The 17,789-nt window shown below is 37.1% G+C and overlaps 1 protein-coding gene and 1 long non-coding RNA gene across 5 annotated transcripts in view; one reads left to right on the top strand and one right to left on the bottom strand.

The window, feature by feature from the left end:
* The window catches only part of PAPOLG (poly(A) polymerase gamma), a 32,976-nt gene extending 21,138 nt beyond the window's left edge, over positions 1 to 11,838 (top strand). The window contains exons 14-23 of one of the 2 annotated variants that reach the window (XM_006201480.3): positions 1,512 to 1,631; positions 2,060 to 2,169; positions 3,867 to 3,988; positions 4,227 to 4,402; positions 4,800 to 4,888; positions 4,968 to 5,188; positions 5,716 to 5,781; positions 5,968 to 6,024; positions 7,754 to 7,848; positions 10,253 to 11,838. In XM_006201480.3, coding sequence (XP_006201542.2) covers positions 1,512 to 1,631; positions 2,060 to 2,169; positions 3,867 to 3,988; positions 4,227 to 4,402; positions 4,800 to 4,888; positions 4,968 to 5,188; positions 5,716 to 5,781; positions 5,968 to 6,024; positions 7,754 to 7,848; positions 10,253 to 10,277 — 1,081 coding nt within the window. In that variant the 3' untranslated portion in view covers positions 10,278 to 11,838. Of the gene's footprint in view, positions 1 to 1,511; positions 1,632 to 2,059; positions 2,170 to 3,866; positions 3,989 to 4,226; positions 4,403 to 4,799; positions 4,889 to 4,967; positions 5,189 to 5,715; positions 5,782 to 5,967; positions 6,025 to 7,753; positions 7,849 to 8,017 lie in introns of both variants that reach the window. The other variant, XM_031675644.2, reaches the window with a different exon arrangement.
* LOC116279432 (uncharacterized) overlaps positions 1,633 to 17,789 on the bottom strand; it is a 67,727-nt gene continuing 51,570 nt past the window's right edge. Inside the window, exons 3-6 of one of the 3 annotated variants that reach the window (XR_012058972.1) lie at positions 12,803 to 12,882; positions 9,264 to 9,475; positions 4,193 to 4,383; positions 1,633 to 4,072 (exon numbers count right to left, since the gene is read on the bottom strand). This is a non-coding gene — a long non-coding RNA (uncharacterized lncRNA). Of the gene's footprint in view, positions 4,384 to 9,263; positions 9,476 to 12,802; positions 12,883 to 17,789 lie in introns of all 3 variants that reach the window. The other 2 variants (XR_012058971.1, XR_012058973.1) reach the window with 2 other exon arrangements.

The following is a 17,789-nucleotide window of genomic DNA, read 5'->3' as shown; positions in this document are numbered from 1 at the left end:
ATGTCTTCTTTTGAAAATACCTATTCAAGTCTTCTGCCTATTTTTTGATTGAGTTTGCTTTCTGATACTGAGTTGTATGAGCTTATGTAATGTTTTCATCTAGATGATAGCATGAAAGGTTTCAGAATTTTATGCTTCAGGGGGAGGGTGTAGCTCAAGTGTAGAGCGCATGCTTAGCATACACAAGGTCCTGGGTTCAATCCCTAGTACCTCCTCTAAAAATAAGTAAATAAGTAAAACTAATTACCCCCCCCAAATTAAATAAATAAAAATTTTTTAAAAAAGTAAAAAAAGAATTAAAAAATTTAAAAAAAAGAATTTTATGCTTCTCTCAGCAGATAGGAGATATTTTTGATCAAGGTGGAGTGCATTCTTTCTAGTGCCTCTGAATTCATTCTGTTTGCCCTCCAGTGTATTGACATCCCTAGCTCCATCAGACAGAAACTGTTAGGTTCCCAGAGGTGATTGCGCCTTTCTCAGGTCTGATTTCTGGAAAAAGAAAACACATTACTGTCTTTGTTCCAAGGGTTTAACACTTATTTCATTGAGCATTTAAGACACCCTGAAAAGAATCCTTTCACTAAAACTATCTAGATCAGGGATCAGAAAACTATGGTCTGGGCCAAATCTAGTCTGTTCCTGTTTTTATAAATAAAGTTTTATTGTAACACAGCCACACTTACTCATTTATACATTGTCTATGACTGGTTTCCTGCTACATGGCAGAGTTGAATAGTTGTGACAAAAACATATGGCCCACAAAGCCTGAAATAATTACTGTCTGGCCCTTTACAGAAAAAGTTTGCCAACATCTCATTTAGATAACACCAAGGAATAACTCAGTGTTTGTATATCTGCTGTTGGAGCACACACAATTATAATGTGTAAGCTTTTTCAAGTGTTTAAAAAATGTGAAAATGTTCTAGTTATTCTAATTCATAAAATCATTAATAAGTTAACATTAAGTGACAGCAATCACATTTCTTAAGGTAGAAAATAAAGTTGCAGAAATCTCCTGAAGCTTTCTGTATTTTAGTAGTATCTGATCTTATTTTAGTGAATTATTTTTAAAATATCTAGTATCAATTTTGTGAAGATTAGAGCATGTTTATTTCATGAATTAAGTGCCAATTGTTAGCTTTTTTGTTAACAGTTGTATGTTAGTTTTAGCATTTAGACATAAGACTTGAGTAGAAAACGATTTAGAACCAGATTAACTATAGTTTTTATTCATGTTCCAATCATGACTGTTTTATGGCCTTAACAGGCAGAGTATTTTAGATTGGGAATGCATTAGATATAGATAAATTCTTCTTAAAAAGAAAGGGAAAGAAACATAGAAATTCACTAACTTATTTACTTGAATGATATTTTAAATAGGGTCCCTTGATATATTGGACTGAATTTCTTAAATGAACATGTAAAGCATCATAGCTAATATGCAGTTTGATTTACTTGGATGTAGCTTCCAAACTGAATATGGAAAAATCTTGTCTGTTGTTTTATTTTAGGGTTGGATTAGTAGAATCTAAAATACGTGTACTTGTTGGAAACTTGGAACGGAATGAATTTATTACTCTTGCCCATGTAAATCCCCAGTCATTCCCAGGAAATAAGGAACATCATAAAGAGTAAGTTAATTATTTTTTAATATTATATATCTTAAATAATGTTATCTGACATAGTATTGTTTAAGATCAGTTGTGAAATTGTTACTTAACAGGCATTGATGGAGGATGATACATTGTATACTTGAGCATGAGTGGTCATGTGTTAAAACGAAGTACATGCTATGTTGGTACCCCACAGACCCCAGCAAAAACTCCATCACAATATTTGGAGTATCTTTAAATATATTTTAAGTAAATCATTTTCAAAGCCACTTAATCTTCTTTATAATAACGCAGGATAACTTAATAGTGTTCTTGGTGTCAGTTTTAATAATTTGGCCAAACCACTAAAATATGCTTATACTTTTCATAGAGATGAATTTTTAATTACTAAAGAGCATGTGTAAAATTGTAAAAACTAATGGAAATTCTTAAATTTTACTTTATAGCAACAATTATGTATCAATGTGGTTCCTTGGAATAATTTTCCGGAGAGTAGAAAATGCAGAAAGTGTTAATATAGACCTGACATATGATATACAGTCATTTACTGATACAGGTAAGACTTGGTCCTTATAGAGCTGTGATTCTCAACTTTGGCTATAACACAGTATCATCTGCCTAGTATCTGGCTGGCTATGTTTTTTGAAGTTCCACAATTGGTTAAATGAATATAGTACATTTATATTATGAAAATCTGTGCTGCTATTAAAAAAGTAAAGGCATGATAAAACAATTTCCAAGACATATTAGGTGGGGGAGTGGGGCACGATTGCAGACTAGTGTGTATAGTGTGCTACCATTAGTATAAAGAAGTAAAGAAAGAATATGTGCATGTTTGCTTAAAAAAATGTGGACTATCTCTGGAAGGATATATAGTTTTAAAGAAAGAAACTGGTAGAACTGGTTCTTTTTAGATCAGGGAGAACCAAGTGTGCCTACTGGACTGGGGTGAGGAGACTTCGCTGTATACTCTCCAGCCATTCTGTATCATGTGAATGTGTTAACTGTTTTAAAACAGAAGGAAGACTAAAGAAACTCTGCAGGTGATTTTTAGTGTGCATAGCCACAGTTTATAATCACAATCATAAAGATGACTTGCTTATTATGTTTTCTAAGTATCAGTCAGTACAGACTTGCTGAATATATTTCAGAATCAATGAAAAGAGTTTTCACATCTGGCTCTCTAATAACATCTCTGTGGAATATCTTAATATATCTCTTACAAATCTGGAGTTGTCTTAAAATCTGGAAAGTATACACTCATACTATTAATATTCTTGGTTAGCCCATCTGAGTTTTCTAAATTCTTTTGAACTAGCCTTCATATTTATCATGAAAGTGTAGGTTCCTGTGCATCACCTTAGAACTATTAAATCACACACTCTGGGAAGTAGAGCTAGGAGTCTGCACATTGAACAAGCACTCCTGGTGATTGTTTTATAAGTAATCTGGAACAAAAGCATAGGTACACATTTTTCCATTCTAATTTGGACCTGTTTTTCCAAAAGGAGGAGGTTGGGAAGCTCTGTTTATTATAGATTTATAAAGTGTTCTTCTCCAGTTAGAGATACTAAGGCCCCAAGAGTAAATAATTTACATTTCACAGTAATTACTGTGCAAAAGAAACCTCCCATCCTTGGGTAAGTTTTGGGTATTCACAGTTAACATAGGTTAAATAATTTACGTGGTAGTTAATAATACTGATTTTCTTATACAGTGTGAAAAGCACTAGAATGGGAATCCAGGGCTGTGTGTATACCAGTTTCGGCAAGGCATTCAGGGCTGTTGAGCCTCATTTCCCCACCTGTGTAATAAGGGAGTACTTCTGGATGGTTTCTGATATCTGACATTCTGTGCTTGGTGTAATAAAAGAAGCTTCATGGAGGAGGAGAGCTTGAGTTTGCATCTTGGATATTTAGTATAAGGATTAACTTGGACTTGGGCAAGTAATTATAAGAAGAGATTGCCTTTGGGGAAAATAGCAGAAAATAAGATTTGGAAAAAAATTTTCTTCCATACATTTATCTGTTAATGAGATTTGATTATAGGAAAGTCTTAAAGAGTTGACATGAGAAAACTAGTCAGTACTTGAGTAGGATTGTGACGTGAAAATGTTTTGGGAGTATGTATTTGTTCTGTAAGAGGAATGTGTGTGTAGTAATGGGGATATATTGAAGGTACAAATTTCAGAAAAAAAGCAAAGCTCTTGATTCAGAAAGAATTTCCCCATTTAACATACTGACTTTGTTACAGTGTACAGACAGGCAAACAATATAAACATGCTAAAGGAGGGAATGAAAATTGAAGCAACTCATGTTAAAAAAAAACAACTTCATCACTACCTTCCCGCAGAGATTCTTCAAAAGAAAAAAAAGGTGAGTTTGTACTCTTAACTCTCCAAGTGGAACTCAGACAAATGATCCTGGGACCAAATTTGTGTTTTTTTACAGCACCCAAACCTATTGAGAATAAAGGAAAGTACAGACAAGTCAATCTAGGACTAAAATCTTACTTTCATTAATCACAAAGGATAATTTGTTATATGTACTTCAGAATTGAAACCAGTCATTTTTATTTACTTTTTGAAATCCTGAAAGTTTTCCTCTCTTTCAGCAAAGTCTTTCTGATGTCAGCCGAAGTTCGAGTGGCCCTCAGTCCAAAAGATCATCTCTGGATGGCAGTTGTTTGGACAGCTCCAGAGACACTGATAATGGAACACCTTTTAATTCCCCAGTGTCTGCAAGCAAACCTGCCAAGCCTGATGTTACTCCTTCAGGAGAGACAGAAAGGTATGTATTTTAAAACTTTTCCTTTCAGTCTTCAGTTTGAGGATAAACTTTTCTATACCTTTGCTTAAATACTTTTTTTTAATTGTAAAAACATTTTATTTTGCCAGTTACTAGTTAGTTTCTTATTTAGAATTACTTGACTGTGGTAATCCTGTGGGACAAGGTATAGATTTATGAATAGGTGGAGTACATAAGTACACGCGAACAACAGCTTTTCTCTTTAATTTTTTCTATTAATTCTCCCTGGGTCTTCTTCCTCCCCCAACCCTTTCTCTTCCTTCAGTCAAATGTTAATGTGGGAGTACTGAAAGAAGTAATCTGAAGTGCTAAAATAAGAGTATTTTAAATACATGATATTTAAATAATTTAATGATGATAGTTGAATACTTTTTAACAGGAATAATGCTGATCCTGCTGGTATAATTGTGGAAAAGCCACTGAGTGTCCCGCCAGCGCAAGGGCTGTCTATTCCGGTCATTGGTGCAAGTAGGTATTTACACTTTTCTTAGTAATTATTCTACTACATATCTATTTAATTACTAAAATCTTTTTTTTTCCTTTTCAGAAGTTGACTCTGCAGTAAGAGCTGTATCACCCCCAGCTGTATGTACCATTCCTACTGTAGTAGGACGAAATGTCATTCCTAGAATCACAACACCCCACAACTCTACCCAGGGGCAACCACATCTAAATGGAATGTCAAATATAACTAAGAATGTTACACCCAAGAGATCCCATTCCCCATCCATAGATGGGTCTTCTAAGAGGTTGAAAGACATAGAGAAGGTAAAACTTCAACCTAAGTGGTGATTCAGTAGTTGATTTTTTTTCAAAGTAAACTTAAAATAGTGCTAAACAAACTCACAATTCTTTAAAGCTATCTTAGTATTTAAAAAGTACTTACCCAACCCCTAACAGGATAACACTAATTGTTCATCCTAAATTCAAATTATTTATGTGTCTGAAAACTTGAATGATTGGTCTAATTTTCTCCTTGACTTACATAGAAGATATTATTGGTAACTAATGAATCATATGTATTGTGTGTTATAATGTTGATCTCCTGTGCCTCCAGTAGGTGGTGGTAAAACTTTCATCATCATCTGAATTGATTAAGCAAAAAGATCCCTCAAACTGTAGAGGTTAAGGATGGCAGTCCTCCTCAGAGTCAGTCTCCTCCCTCACAAAACCATCTTTGTTATAGTTTTTGGTAATAGTTTTGGTGTTAGCCTAATCAATAATTAGTTTCTCGGTTTTGTATAGACTTATATGGGTTTTGTAGGTAATAACTCATTTTAATGTTTATATTTTAGTTTATTCGACTTGAATCAACGTTTAAGGAATCACGTGCTGCTGAAGACAGAAAAAGAAAATCAGTGGTAAGTATATTAGTAGTGTGCTTCAAAATGTTTACTTTTAAAGAGCCATGTTTCAGGAAGAGTACTGTATTCAAAAGTAGATCAGATTAGATCTGTCTGTCAAATTTTGGTTAGGTTTTATTTCATGTGGAAATAAATATTTGCTTATAGGACAAAGTTTTCACTTGTACGTAATTTTGTTTTTAGGATGCCATTGGAGGAGAATGTATGCCTATTCCAACTATTGACACATCACGCAAAAAGGTAACAGTCTTACTTGTAAGTAAAATACATAGGTAAAAATTCATGGGCAATCTACAGGTACAAAAAAGCTTATTAAAGAAGAGCATAGCACTGAGTGAAGGAAAAGGGTAATACGATTTTGTCACTGTCTTCAGAGACCAGCAGTATAGATGGAAGTTGGGGATGGAAATAGCAAAGTATATGATTCTAAATGTATGTACCTCAAAGTCTAGAAAAGAGGGAGTCATTTAAGACAGTTTATTCAGGTATGTTCAACCTTTGTTTTTATTTTAAAGAAGCAGTTTAGTGCTCAGCACAGTAATTTCTTACCAACACTTGCTAGTCTGTCTTTTGTTGTACACCACTGTTTTACTGACAGAATCTAGGTTTGGTAGTAGAGAACTGTCCTTACTAATATTTTGGAGGAACCACATATATTGATGTACAGGGTAAGTACCTTTAAAACATGAACTAAAGAGCCCCTAAATCTCAATTTTAAAATTTACTTTCAAAGGATTATCATTTATATTGCAGGTGCTCAAAAAATCAGCCTTGTCTAAGTCAGAAAAAGTCCTTCTCTGAGAGGTTACAGTGAACAAAATGGCTTATTTTCACCCCCTATTAAAGAATAAAGTGTTTCTCATCACAGTCCACTGTCACCCTACCAGGTTCCCCAGGATGTGTCAGCCATTCTAAAGCAAAATAGGAAATGTCCTCATAATGTATTAGTAGTAGAATTTGTAAAATTTCTTTTATTGCTAGAGTGGGTTACAAAAAGTAGGAGTGTGAAATTATGTATTATAATGAAAGAAAAAAATTTAAGATGGATATTAAATATGAAAGTGAAATGACATGTCTGGGTTTTGCTTTAAAAGATTTCAGTTATAAAAGGTGAAAGGCATAAACTAAACAAATGTTGCAAATTTTTAATAATATTTGAGTCTTGGTTGTGGCATCTAAGCCTTCATTATCCTTCCCAACCTCTACTTTTATGTATATATAAAATTTTTCATGTGTTTTTGAATGGATGTAGGTGTAATATAATTTGTTTAGCCAAGGTGACATGAGAAGAGAATTAACTCTTGGGAGTCGTCTCTTGACAAGAAGCTAACATACTGTTTCCATCACATAACTGTCTGTATTTTAGGTTTCTATCTTTGTTTCTCAATTTCTTAGATTTTGCCTTCATTACATAATAATCTTTAGTGTCTTCCAAAGCCCTCGTATTGATGTCCCTGAATTTTACCATCACTAAAGTTACCTACCCTTACTTGCAAGTGAGTTTTCCTGAAAACTTTCTCTCACATGAATATATTACATGAAACTAATTGAGGGATGTAACTGGATACCAAATTTTCCTCTGTGTCACACACATTTTTTACCTTGCACCTTGAGTTTCCTGTTTAGTGACCATGCTTTTCCTGTTTCTCTTTACCATTGCCTGACTCTGAGGAGGACGTGTTCTTTATGCATTTCTCAGTCTAGGAGTGGCCATGTTTGTTAAGTCCTCTTTGCTATACATACAGTCTTCCACTTCTGCCCTTTCCCTGTCCCTCTGCTTTCCGCCTCTGTTTAAAAAAAAAAAGTCCACCAAACAGGAAGTACCTATGAACATTGGGAGAAAATATTCAACACATACTTGAGTTTTTAGCAGTTTGGAGAAAAACTCAAGTTTTATGACTTATTTACTAGTTGGACCTTAATAATATGTATTTGTTTTTCCTTCTTTGTTTCTGTTTCTTTCTAACAGAGATTGCCCAGTAAAGAACTCCCAGATTCATCATCTCCAGTTCCAGCAAATAACATCCGTGTCATCAAAAATTCCATTCGACTGACCCTAAATCGGTAAAAGCAGTGCCTCCTTACTTAAGTGAATATGCAATCATTTAGTGGCATAGATGCAGCCACTCTTTTTAAATAGAAGTGGCTGTCATACATAAAGTAAGGTGAAAGTTACAGCCATCAGCCTAACAACCTTGAAGTGGTTTTTGAACTCTCACACTTTGACCTGCAGATGCTGTAGCATTCTCTCATTGATTGCTACATACACTTCTCTGAGGATCACCTGCTATCAAATTGTCATCTACACTATTATGGCTTTGCGTTGGAAGTTTTACTGCCTTAACTTTCGATGCTTGTTACTCTGTTATGGGAACCAGTTCTTGGCTCTTTGGACACTGATAAAACAAGTCCTGAACTTTTTTTTTTTTTAAGTCTTATGTTGTAATCATTGTATAAAACTGAAAAAGTTGAAAAACAACAAAAATAATTTTCCCGATTTTAACACATTTACTTTAGCATTGAAGCCACTTTGTGAAACCTGAGATAAATGAATGTGTGGTATCTTTTCTGCTTTCCTCATGTGTGTAGATGTACTTATTGTCTGTTCTGTTGATTTAAATTATTTTTTCCCAGATTGGCACATGGAATATTTAAATTATTTTTTTTTTGTGCCTTTCTGTCCAAATGTTGCATAGTTACCAGGGAGGATTAGTCCCGTGATTACATAAGAGTTGGGCACCATAAATTCTCTGTATTTTGCCTCCTATGGAGGCCTTCGAAGTGCATCTTTATTAAGAATCAAAATACAGCCAGGATACTGAAAGTCAGTATATGAATGGTGAAGTTGTTACATATCCTATCTCATGCCATTCTTGTTGGTGTTTTTTTTACTACGGAGCAACTCATTCCAGCATCAACGATAAGATACCTTTAAGTATGGCAAACTTGTATTTTTGAGGTGTACAGTTAACTTGGCATGATAACTCCTGACCATTACTTACCCCACAACATCAGTTTCTTCATGGACTAGGCATGCAGAAATAAGCAGTGGATTTTATTGAAACGTAAAGGCATTTTTGAATGACACTGTTACCAACCATTAATTGGCTCAGGACCTTTGTAATTTTTATTTGAATATATGAGTTGTCTTTTTTTTACACTGCTTTTTTCAATGCATTTAATTTTTTTTTAAGTTTCATGAACGCATGCTCCATTTATTAAATCCATAACCATGTAATTCTTGTAATATGTTGATTCAGTGTTTTGTAAATGAAGTCGTATGTATTTTCAGAGTATTTTTGTATGTACTGTAAGATACCATCTTTTCAAAGAGAAAACTTTAAAACCTTTACTGTCTCTCTTTAGTCTAATTTTTTAAATATGGATTATGCTTAAATTATTCTTAAAATGAAAATGTATAGATTGCACAGCCAGGAATGCTGGTATATATTACCTTCTTCAGTCTACCTTTCACTCACCATTTAGTAGATCCAGTAGGAAAAACACAAAATGGTACATTAGAATACTGCAGGGAAAATCCTGTGTTGCATAGTTTGTAGGACTCATGCGATGTTGTTTAGGTGGAGTAATAGTCCATTTTCTCTTGCAAGCCATTGACTTGAAATACTTGAATTCTGATTGTCAGAGAACAGTATCCTTCTCCCACTCCTGTTCCCTGACTCCTAGGTCTCTGAAATGGAAATTCTGGTGTTTAACTTTTACAAAGGAAAACTTCTTTAAAGTAAAGAAGAGCAAGGAAAAAACAATGATTGTTCCATTATTCACTTTTTATATAGCAGAAGACAAGAATGAACTCCCATAGCCAAGTTGTAGCTTCTTTGGCAAAGCTGTTCTCTTAGCTGACTCTTTTCCTTTATTCGAATATTTTGAGATTTGTCCGATACTCTTATTTCAGCAAAAGTGAATGATTATGAAAGGACTGAATAATTCACCTGACTTCAAACTCTTGAAAACTTCTTTAGTGAGGGATTTAATTTTATATATTTGATGTGTTTGCACTTCTTTATTTATCTATTATCTCCTATTATCAGGCTTTAAAATCGAAGAATTCCCCATACATATACCCATGTTTACCCTGTTTTATAAACTGATTCTTTGGAATAACTAGTGGAGTTTCCCTTTAATATGAAAGCAACAGGCCTAACCTTTATACTGTATAATACAGTTATTTCTCTTGTTTTAAGGGTCCATTTGACATGGGATTAAGACACAGCCAATAGTTCAGTGTTAGACTTTTCAAAGAAAGCATTCTTCTACCTGTTTGGTAACTGGGGAACTGATGAGGTGCTTGAGTTGGTGGGTTTGGTCAGAAATGAAGTGTTTTCTATCCTGAACAGTAGGTAGAACATGCAGCAGTTGACCCTTGAACACGGATTTGAACTACACAGGTCTCACTATACGTGGATTTTTTTCCAATAAATGTAGTATTTGTATTTTCATTTTACAGATCTTTAAGTGTGGGGGAAAGTTGATGTTCGATTAGTGATCACAATATGTGGAATCAAAAGAACTAGGGTTTGAGTCCTGATTGTATCCAAACTGTTCCAGTTTCCTGCCCTTTGGTGAGTCACGTATCAATTTCTTTGTTTTTGAGATAGCAGTACAAGTGTTTTCAAGGAGGGTGGGGGTTGACGCCCCTAACTCCTGCATTGTTCAAGGGTCAACTGTACATTTTGTTAGAATAGTAGGAGCCCTCATTGTACTAGTTCCAAGTAAGTAAGATGGAAAGGAATGGTCTGCGATTACATGCTATGTTCAGTGGTGTTAAGTAGATGTGTTTGATTTCAAGTGTTGAAACTATACCCAGAAGTGTATTTTATAAAGTCAACTTCTTCTTCAGTATGTAGATACATGTTCATTTTCACAAGGGTATTAAATTTTAATCTCATTTTTAGTGACTGGCTCTGAAGAACAGTATATATCAAAGGAAAACAGTTATCTGCTAGTTTAAACCTTAGAGACTTATGTAATTTGAGAGACAGGATACATGGCTTAAAATCTTGTAAAATCAGGGCAAGAGAAAAAGGAGGTGGGGTTAGGAACCACAGCTTTTCAGGATTGAATACTCCCAAACTCTTTGAAATTTTTTCCATAAGATGTTTCTCTGGTATATGTCTAAAAATGTACTGTGGCTCTTAGCTAATCAGGTGGACTGATGGAGGACTCTGGAACACTGAATTTCTAAGTTTTTTAATAAATCGTATGAAACTTCACTAGTATTTAGAAAAACATGATTGGATTTATGAATGTCTCATGTTAACTTAGATTCACTAACAGGGTCAAACTTAAGTTCAACAAATTTCAGCGTAAGATTGACCAGAGTAGAATAGCCTAGAATAATCATTAGAAATGGTAAAAAATAGAATTAATCATTAAAGATCCCAATCCTTTGGTTTTGGTAGCATTAAAGTTCTTATTCCTCCATGTTTGTGGTTCAGACCAGAATAGACTGAACAGGCCAATAAACAAAACTTTAGTGTAAAGAAAAAAATTTTTTATAAATAAAATTGCGTGTGTGTTTAAATAACTACCTACCTATTAAATCTTCCAAAACTTAGAATTTAGGTCATGATGATAGTGATGACTATAGTACAAGTGATGGAAGAAAACCGGTCTCAATAATGGTAACTATTTCCTTAGGATTTTTTAAATAGGATTGTACAAGGTCAGATCCTTCCCCAATTGCCTATTTTTTCTGAAATAATTTTTCTGATATAATTTTATATTTGAAGTTAGTTGAACATGCGATTATCAGGCTTACTATAATTTTTAATGTCTTGCTGCATTTTTGCTGCAAAGATCCATGTCATTACCTTAAAAAAGGACTTATGATATCTTTGAGGTAAATGGTGCTACATCACTTCACAGTACTATGTAAAATGAATGCAGCTGCTGTTCCTCTCTAGATAGCTGTTTGTGTAGTTCATATTAATTTTCCTGCCTTTTATTTGGACTGTCTTATTTCCTAGTTGTACACGCAAGCCTCATTATTTGTCTGCAATAAGTAATCAAATAAACTTGCTTTGATAAATAGCTGTTGATGATTGACTGATATTATTCGGGACTAACTCAGAAGTACCAGACATCTACTTATTTTTTGGCAGATAGCAGTATCCACTACCTGCTTAATATGAAAGCAAAGCTCACCCTCAATTTGCCTGACACAGAATATCTTATTAAACATTAGCAAACAGTAGCAAATACTGGGGGCAAAATTCTACCATCCTTGTGGTCAACATCAGGTGACCAAAATTCTCTACTAATAGTGGAACCGAGGTGCATTTAGCACAGCTTTTGAGTACTGTCCACAGAAGTAAGCCACAGAGCTTGTCACATTCTTGTTGATAAACAGGGACTTGTTTTTAGCCAATCTGCATATCTTGATGTCTAGTACTTAAGTTCACAAGTAAGAGTCTGCGTCTACATCAAGATTATTAGCAAGCCCTCATGGTACCAGTGGAAATGCACTTGACATTTATTAAGCTAATTAAAGCAAAGCCTCCAGTATTGATTGAGCTGTGCATGACAGAAGGACTTCTAACAGTCACTTGTGAAGAACACTGACTGGAGTGCCAGCTGACCATCCCTGGAGTGTAAATTTCTGAACAGGGCAACTCACTGCTCCTGGTATAGAACTTCAACACAATCACCACACTGTGCTGAAATGCTGAGGTAAATTAACATTGTAACAGCTTCTTTGCAGATCTGAATGCATTCAGGTATTAAGGGCAAGATAAAATTTGTTGCTTTTAAAGCACATGTTCTAAAAACTATCTTTCAAACCATATGATCCAGCCAAATTTTTACTTATTACTCCTTAAAAAGACACACCTCTAACCCTTTCCTTGCCAATCTCTATTGACATTTTGAGCCTAATGGTCCCATAAGTCCTTCCATGATAACCTGGCCAGAGTCAATCATCCTACCTTCCTAACATATTACTTGTACTTTTTAACATTTCAATTAATCTAGCTTGCATAATAATCAGTTTACCTACTTGCTTTCCCCTGAGAGGTTATAAGTTGAGAGTAGGAACCTTTATCCAAGAATCTTTATGTAGTGAGTGCCTGGAAAATACTGAAGAGGAAAATGCATAAATCTTATTTGGTTGGTTGGTTTTGATTTTTTTTTCTCTTTAATTTGAAGAGGATTTCTGTAAGAGAGGCCTGATGAAGGAACTAAGATGCAGAATCAAACAAAATTTAATGAAAATCATTAAGGCACGTTTTTCAACTTTTTCCAAGTGACGATCATTAAGACATGTTTTTCAAACTTTCTCAACTGTAAAGCTTAGTTAAAAACATTTTATATTGTAAGCCAGCACATATATACATACATACATGAATGTGTGTGTATATATGGTTTATGTATGTATATACACATATATAATACAAGTTTTACAAAATGCTTTCCTTACTATGCGAGATACAGGTTGATACTTTAGGTACTAGCTGTAATTTCACAAAGGTAATTTCACAGCCTCGAGAGTTGTGACCTACAACTTGAAATATAGTGCATTAGTTCTCTTCCCAAAAGTTCATCTCAGATTTGGATCATCTTTCTTTACTGAGTCTGCTCTAGAATGCAACCTGTTAAAGCAGGTAGTGCCGGGAAAGACAGCAGGTGAAGGACAGATACTCCTTTCTCCCAGAGAAATCTCACCCCAAAAAACTTAACATCTTTTTATCTATTGATAATAAAATTGTGAAAGCCAAAAATCAACAAAGGGCAAGAATTGGGAAGTTTGGGTGGTATTTATTTTAGTATTGGTCAGCTGACCTCAGCTGGCCAAGGGGTGTCAATCAATCCCTGGCGGGTGGACTGGGTATAGACTGAAGAATGACAGGCATATCTTACTGACCAAGACTCACTCGAGTGAGATGCATAAATTATTTAGAAAATTCTGTTGTACACAGGGCTCATATTATATCCCAGTATGGTCCAGGGACTCAAGAATACCAGAGAACTGGGGTTCAATAGTAAAAGTATTACTATCTCCTGAGGAATTCTAGACCATAATTATACGTGTTTAACATTTCCTAAGCATTTAGGATATGCCTTTTAAAACATTATGGCACTTAATCTACAATGATCCTCATGAGATAGCACTATTCTCGTTTTTACAAACAAAATTGAGACAGGGATTATGTGACCAGCTCCAAACTGCATAACTACTAATCGGCAAACTCAGGAAGTATGATTCAAAGTCTAGTGCTCAACCGTATCTCACATTTATGAAGGAACTTAGTTGGAAGTGTGAATCAAACCCCTGCCACCTGGCCTTCTGTGGAGTCTGGAACTTTTGAGGCAGGCCTGGCCAGCAGCAGCAATGGTCATTTGTACCAGGCTGCAGGGGGCACTGTGGCCTCCTGCCTGGAGCTCAGGGCTGAGTCAGGAGAGCCCAGTTCTGCCTAGGCTCTACCACTCACATCCGTGTACCTACAGTGGACACTTAGTCCCCTGTGCTTTGTTCTCTGCCACCTTAAACACTTGCCCTTCAAGCCTCCCAGGGAAGCTGTCACAAGAAAATATTCCAAAAGACTGGCAGGGTCTACAGACAGGATGGACAGACAAACTTAATCTCCCAGAATAAGAGATGTGTAGCATTCCTTAGCCATCAATCTAAGTGAGAGCAGGAAGCAAAGAGATCCAGGAGAAAAAATACCAGGAAAAGAAAAATGAAAATGAAGTTTCACTTGATATGCTTGATCATCATGCGAGGATGTGAACACTTCTGTCAGAGTCTGAGAACACGCAAGTAATTTTTTTTAATGACACATATTCATTTCAGGGAAATCAAAAAGTTATATAAAAAGGAAATATGTCTACAGTATATCACATGGCTCAGCTATAAATATTCACCAACTCATAATAACGTAAGTAGAGAATATTGAACTAGCCCCAAATTGTACCTATACTGGGAAGGAGTGTGTAGGATAGTGAGATCCTCATCTTCAGTAGCAGTGAGTGGAAAATATCCAAAACCAAAGAGCCTAGCATAGTGGAAGCATGTTAGTTAGAAATATAGGAGAAAAATAGTAACTGGGAATAAATAATGGGAGAAAAGTCTTAAAGACTTAAAAATAAATGTCTCTAGGGAACAGAAATCAGGACTGAGGAAGGGAGGCAACCTTTTTTTCTTTTTTAAGAAGACTTATAGAACTTTTTGCCTTTTAAACTAGTATATCCACCATCTGACCAGTATGCTGTTAGAGAATGTTGCAGACTTTGGAACAGACAGATCTCTGCTCCCATATCTTACTGCTTGTAGGACCTTGGGTTCCAGGTTACCAGTCCGTAAAGTGAATCTATCAAGACCTGTTTCAGCAGAGGAGCACAGAGAAGTGGTTTAGAGGCTCTGCATTTGGACAGCCTAGGCTCAGATTCCAGCTCCGACTGAGAGAAGTTGAGGAAATTACTTCATTTCTCTGTTCCTCAGTTTTCCAAGAATGGCAGTTGTAGTAACAGAATCTACCTCAAAGAGTTGCTAAATGCATTAAAAGAGATAGATAACCCAGAAGCTCCTGGCACACAGTGAAGTTTAATTAATTTTGAAGCATTAAGGGGGCTACACAAAACAGCACATCATGCACTAGGCAAGGCACGTGGCCCTGAATGGGCATCCACTTCTAAACACACATCCAAAGAATCCGAAGAAGCCAGTGTCTGTGTCACCTCAGCCAGACGGAAGTCCTAGATCACCTCCTACCCAGTGACGTGGTGATAATTGGTCCTTGCCCTGCCGCCAAGTCCCTCTCCAAACGTACACAGAACAGTTGTTCTATTTGGAGAAAGTGCATAAAACTCATTTAATTCTTAAAGAGTTCCACTGGCTTGTTCTTCAGTCTACTTAAGGGTTACAACAGGTTAGGCTGAGCTGAGAACCTAACAAGGCTGTCTGCCAGTCAGGACTCAAAGAGCGTGAACCTCTCTGGTTTCAATGAGCATCCTCTTGATTTCAGGTGAGACTACACCTGTAAAACTAGCCAGACATGGAGCAATGGCCACAGGAGTGATCCAAAGCCACACCCTACCCAGTCATACCTACACCTAATTACTCCTGCCTCTCCTGGGAGTGAGACAAGACTGCCTGGCCCAGATCCCAAGTCACTTCCTGCCAGGGCTTCACAGCAATTCAAAGAACTTCTAAGTGCAGGTTCTTTCCAAACAGATTGGTTTCTTGAAACTCAACAAGAAGTCAAACACCAGAAAAGAGGGGATTTCTGAAAGCCACCCACTAGGATGGCAACTGGTACTCGGCAGTTTCAAATATTAAGAAGAGAAAAAAAAAATCAGCGTTGATTAGGCAGTATCTAATCTCCCTGAGCACAGGAAGTGAAGGCGATTGAGTCTGATCTGCAGGAGGCCCTGAGGATGTACAAAAGCAGCCACTCCTCCAGCAAGGCCCACTCACCGCCTGCAGGGACGCCTGCTTTTCCTGCCTCCAGCTGAGCACACCAGAGGGAAAGCACCATTAAACTCCCTGTGAGCTCGGAGCCCATCAGCTGCACCAAGGTCACCAGGTGAAGGGGATGGGGAAGGAGGGAAGAAAGGATGAGATCAGTCTGACAGGCTGAGTTGATGGGGCCAGTGGAAGACAAAAGTCTTGAAGCCATTCATTCCATAAATGTTCATGGAACATTCACCAGGCACTGAGTTTGCCACCCAAGACACAAACAAGAATGAAACTGTCCCTGCACTGAAGGGCCCGTCAGACTGGTAGACAGTTGGCGGACATCTGGGTTCCCTCACACTGTGGGAGCACAGCAGAGGGACCCTACTTCCGCCTTGGTCAGGGATGGTGTTAGGGAAAAACAACCTTGGGGTAGAATGTTGCAGGACAATTAGGAGTCTTCCAGGCAGACAAAAAGTTGGGAGAGGTGGGAGGGGGAGAAGCAATGCAGAGGAAACCTCATGCAAAAGATGAAGGTTCTGGAAATTAGATGTTATAGTAGGACCATGTGAAAGGAGTACTGGATGCATTCGAGGAAGAGGTTTAAGAAGAGGCTAGAAAGGCAGAGTCCCACTACCTGTGGATGGGAGAGGGGGAGAGAAAGGCAGGGAGATGATGAGGCTCCTGCTATGGTCTGGCTAAGAAACGCGGAGGGAGGAAGCCAAGGGAGCACAGAGGGGATATGTTTTGAGAGGTTTCTGAGGTAGGATGCGTAGGATCTGCCAACAAACTGGATGAGGGAAAGAGGAGCGGATAGTTCCCACTTCCCTTGGGTTGGAAGACATTGTATCGTCCATCAATTCTGAGAGTACAGAGGGAGTGTTGGGGTGAAAGGGTCATGAACTCAGATTTGGCTGTGTTGAGTTTGAGCTGCCTCAAGTTCATCCTCATGGAGATGTGCAGTAGACAGTGGGAAATACAGGCACACCTCATTTTATTGCAACTTGCGCATATTGTACTCTTTACAAATTGAAGGTTTGTGGCAACCCTGCACTGAGCAAGTCTGTTGGCATTTCTCCAACAGCATTTGCTCACTTCCTGTCTCTGTCACATTTTGGTGATTCTCACAATGTTTCAAACCCTCCCCCAGCAAAAAGATTACAACTTGCTGAAGGCTCAGGTGATGGTTAGCATCTTCAGCAATAAAGTATTTTTTAATCAAGGTATTTTTTGAGACATAATGCTATTGCACACTTAAGAGACTATAGTAGAGTGTAAACCTAACTTTTATATATGCACTGGGAAACCAAAACATTTGTGTGACTCGCCTTACTGCAGCAGTCTGGAACTGAACTCGCAGTATCTCCAAAGTATGCCCGCACTGGCCTAGAGCCCAGAAGAGAGGCCTTGGCTGGAGGCCCGGACTTCACAGGTTGGCAGGGTTGCATTTACAGGTATTTGTGAGTAGGGACCTAACCTCACGAGACGGGTTCTCCTACTAGAGAAACAGGAAGGGGGGCAGCTTATCTGATTGGTCACTTGGGGAAGGAACTAAGCATGTGCAGTCAGGCCCTGAGGGCTCACCCCGTCT

This window comes from Vicugna pacos, chromosome 15 (genome assembly GCF_048564905.1).
Source record: "Vicugna pacos chromosome 15, VicPac4, whole genome shotgun sequence".
Lineage (NCBI taxonomy): Eukaryota > Metazoa > Chordata > Mammalia > Artiodactyla > Camelidae > Vicugna > Vicugna pacos.
Note: the sequence above shows the minus strand (reverse complement) of the source record. Positions and strands in the feature narration are given on the sequence as shown.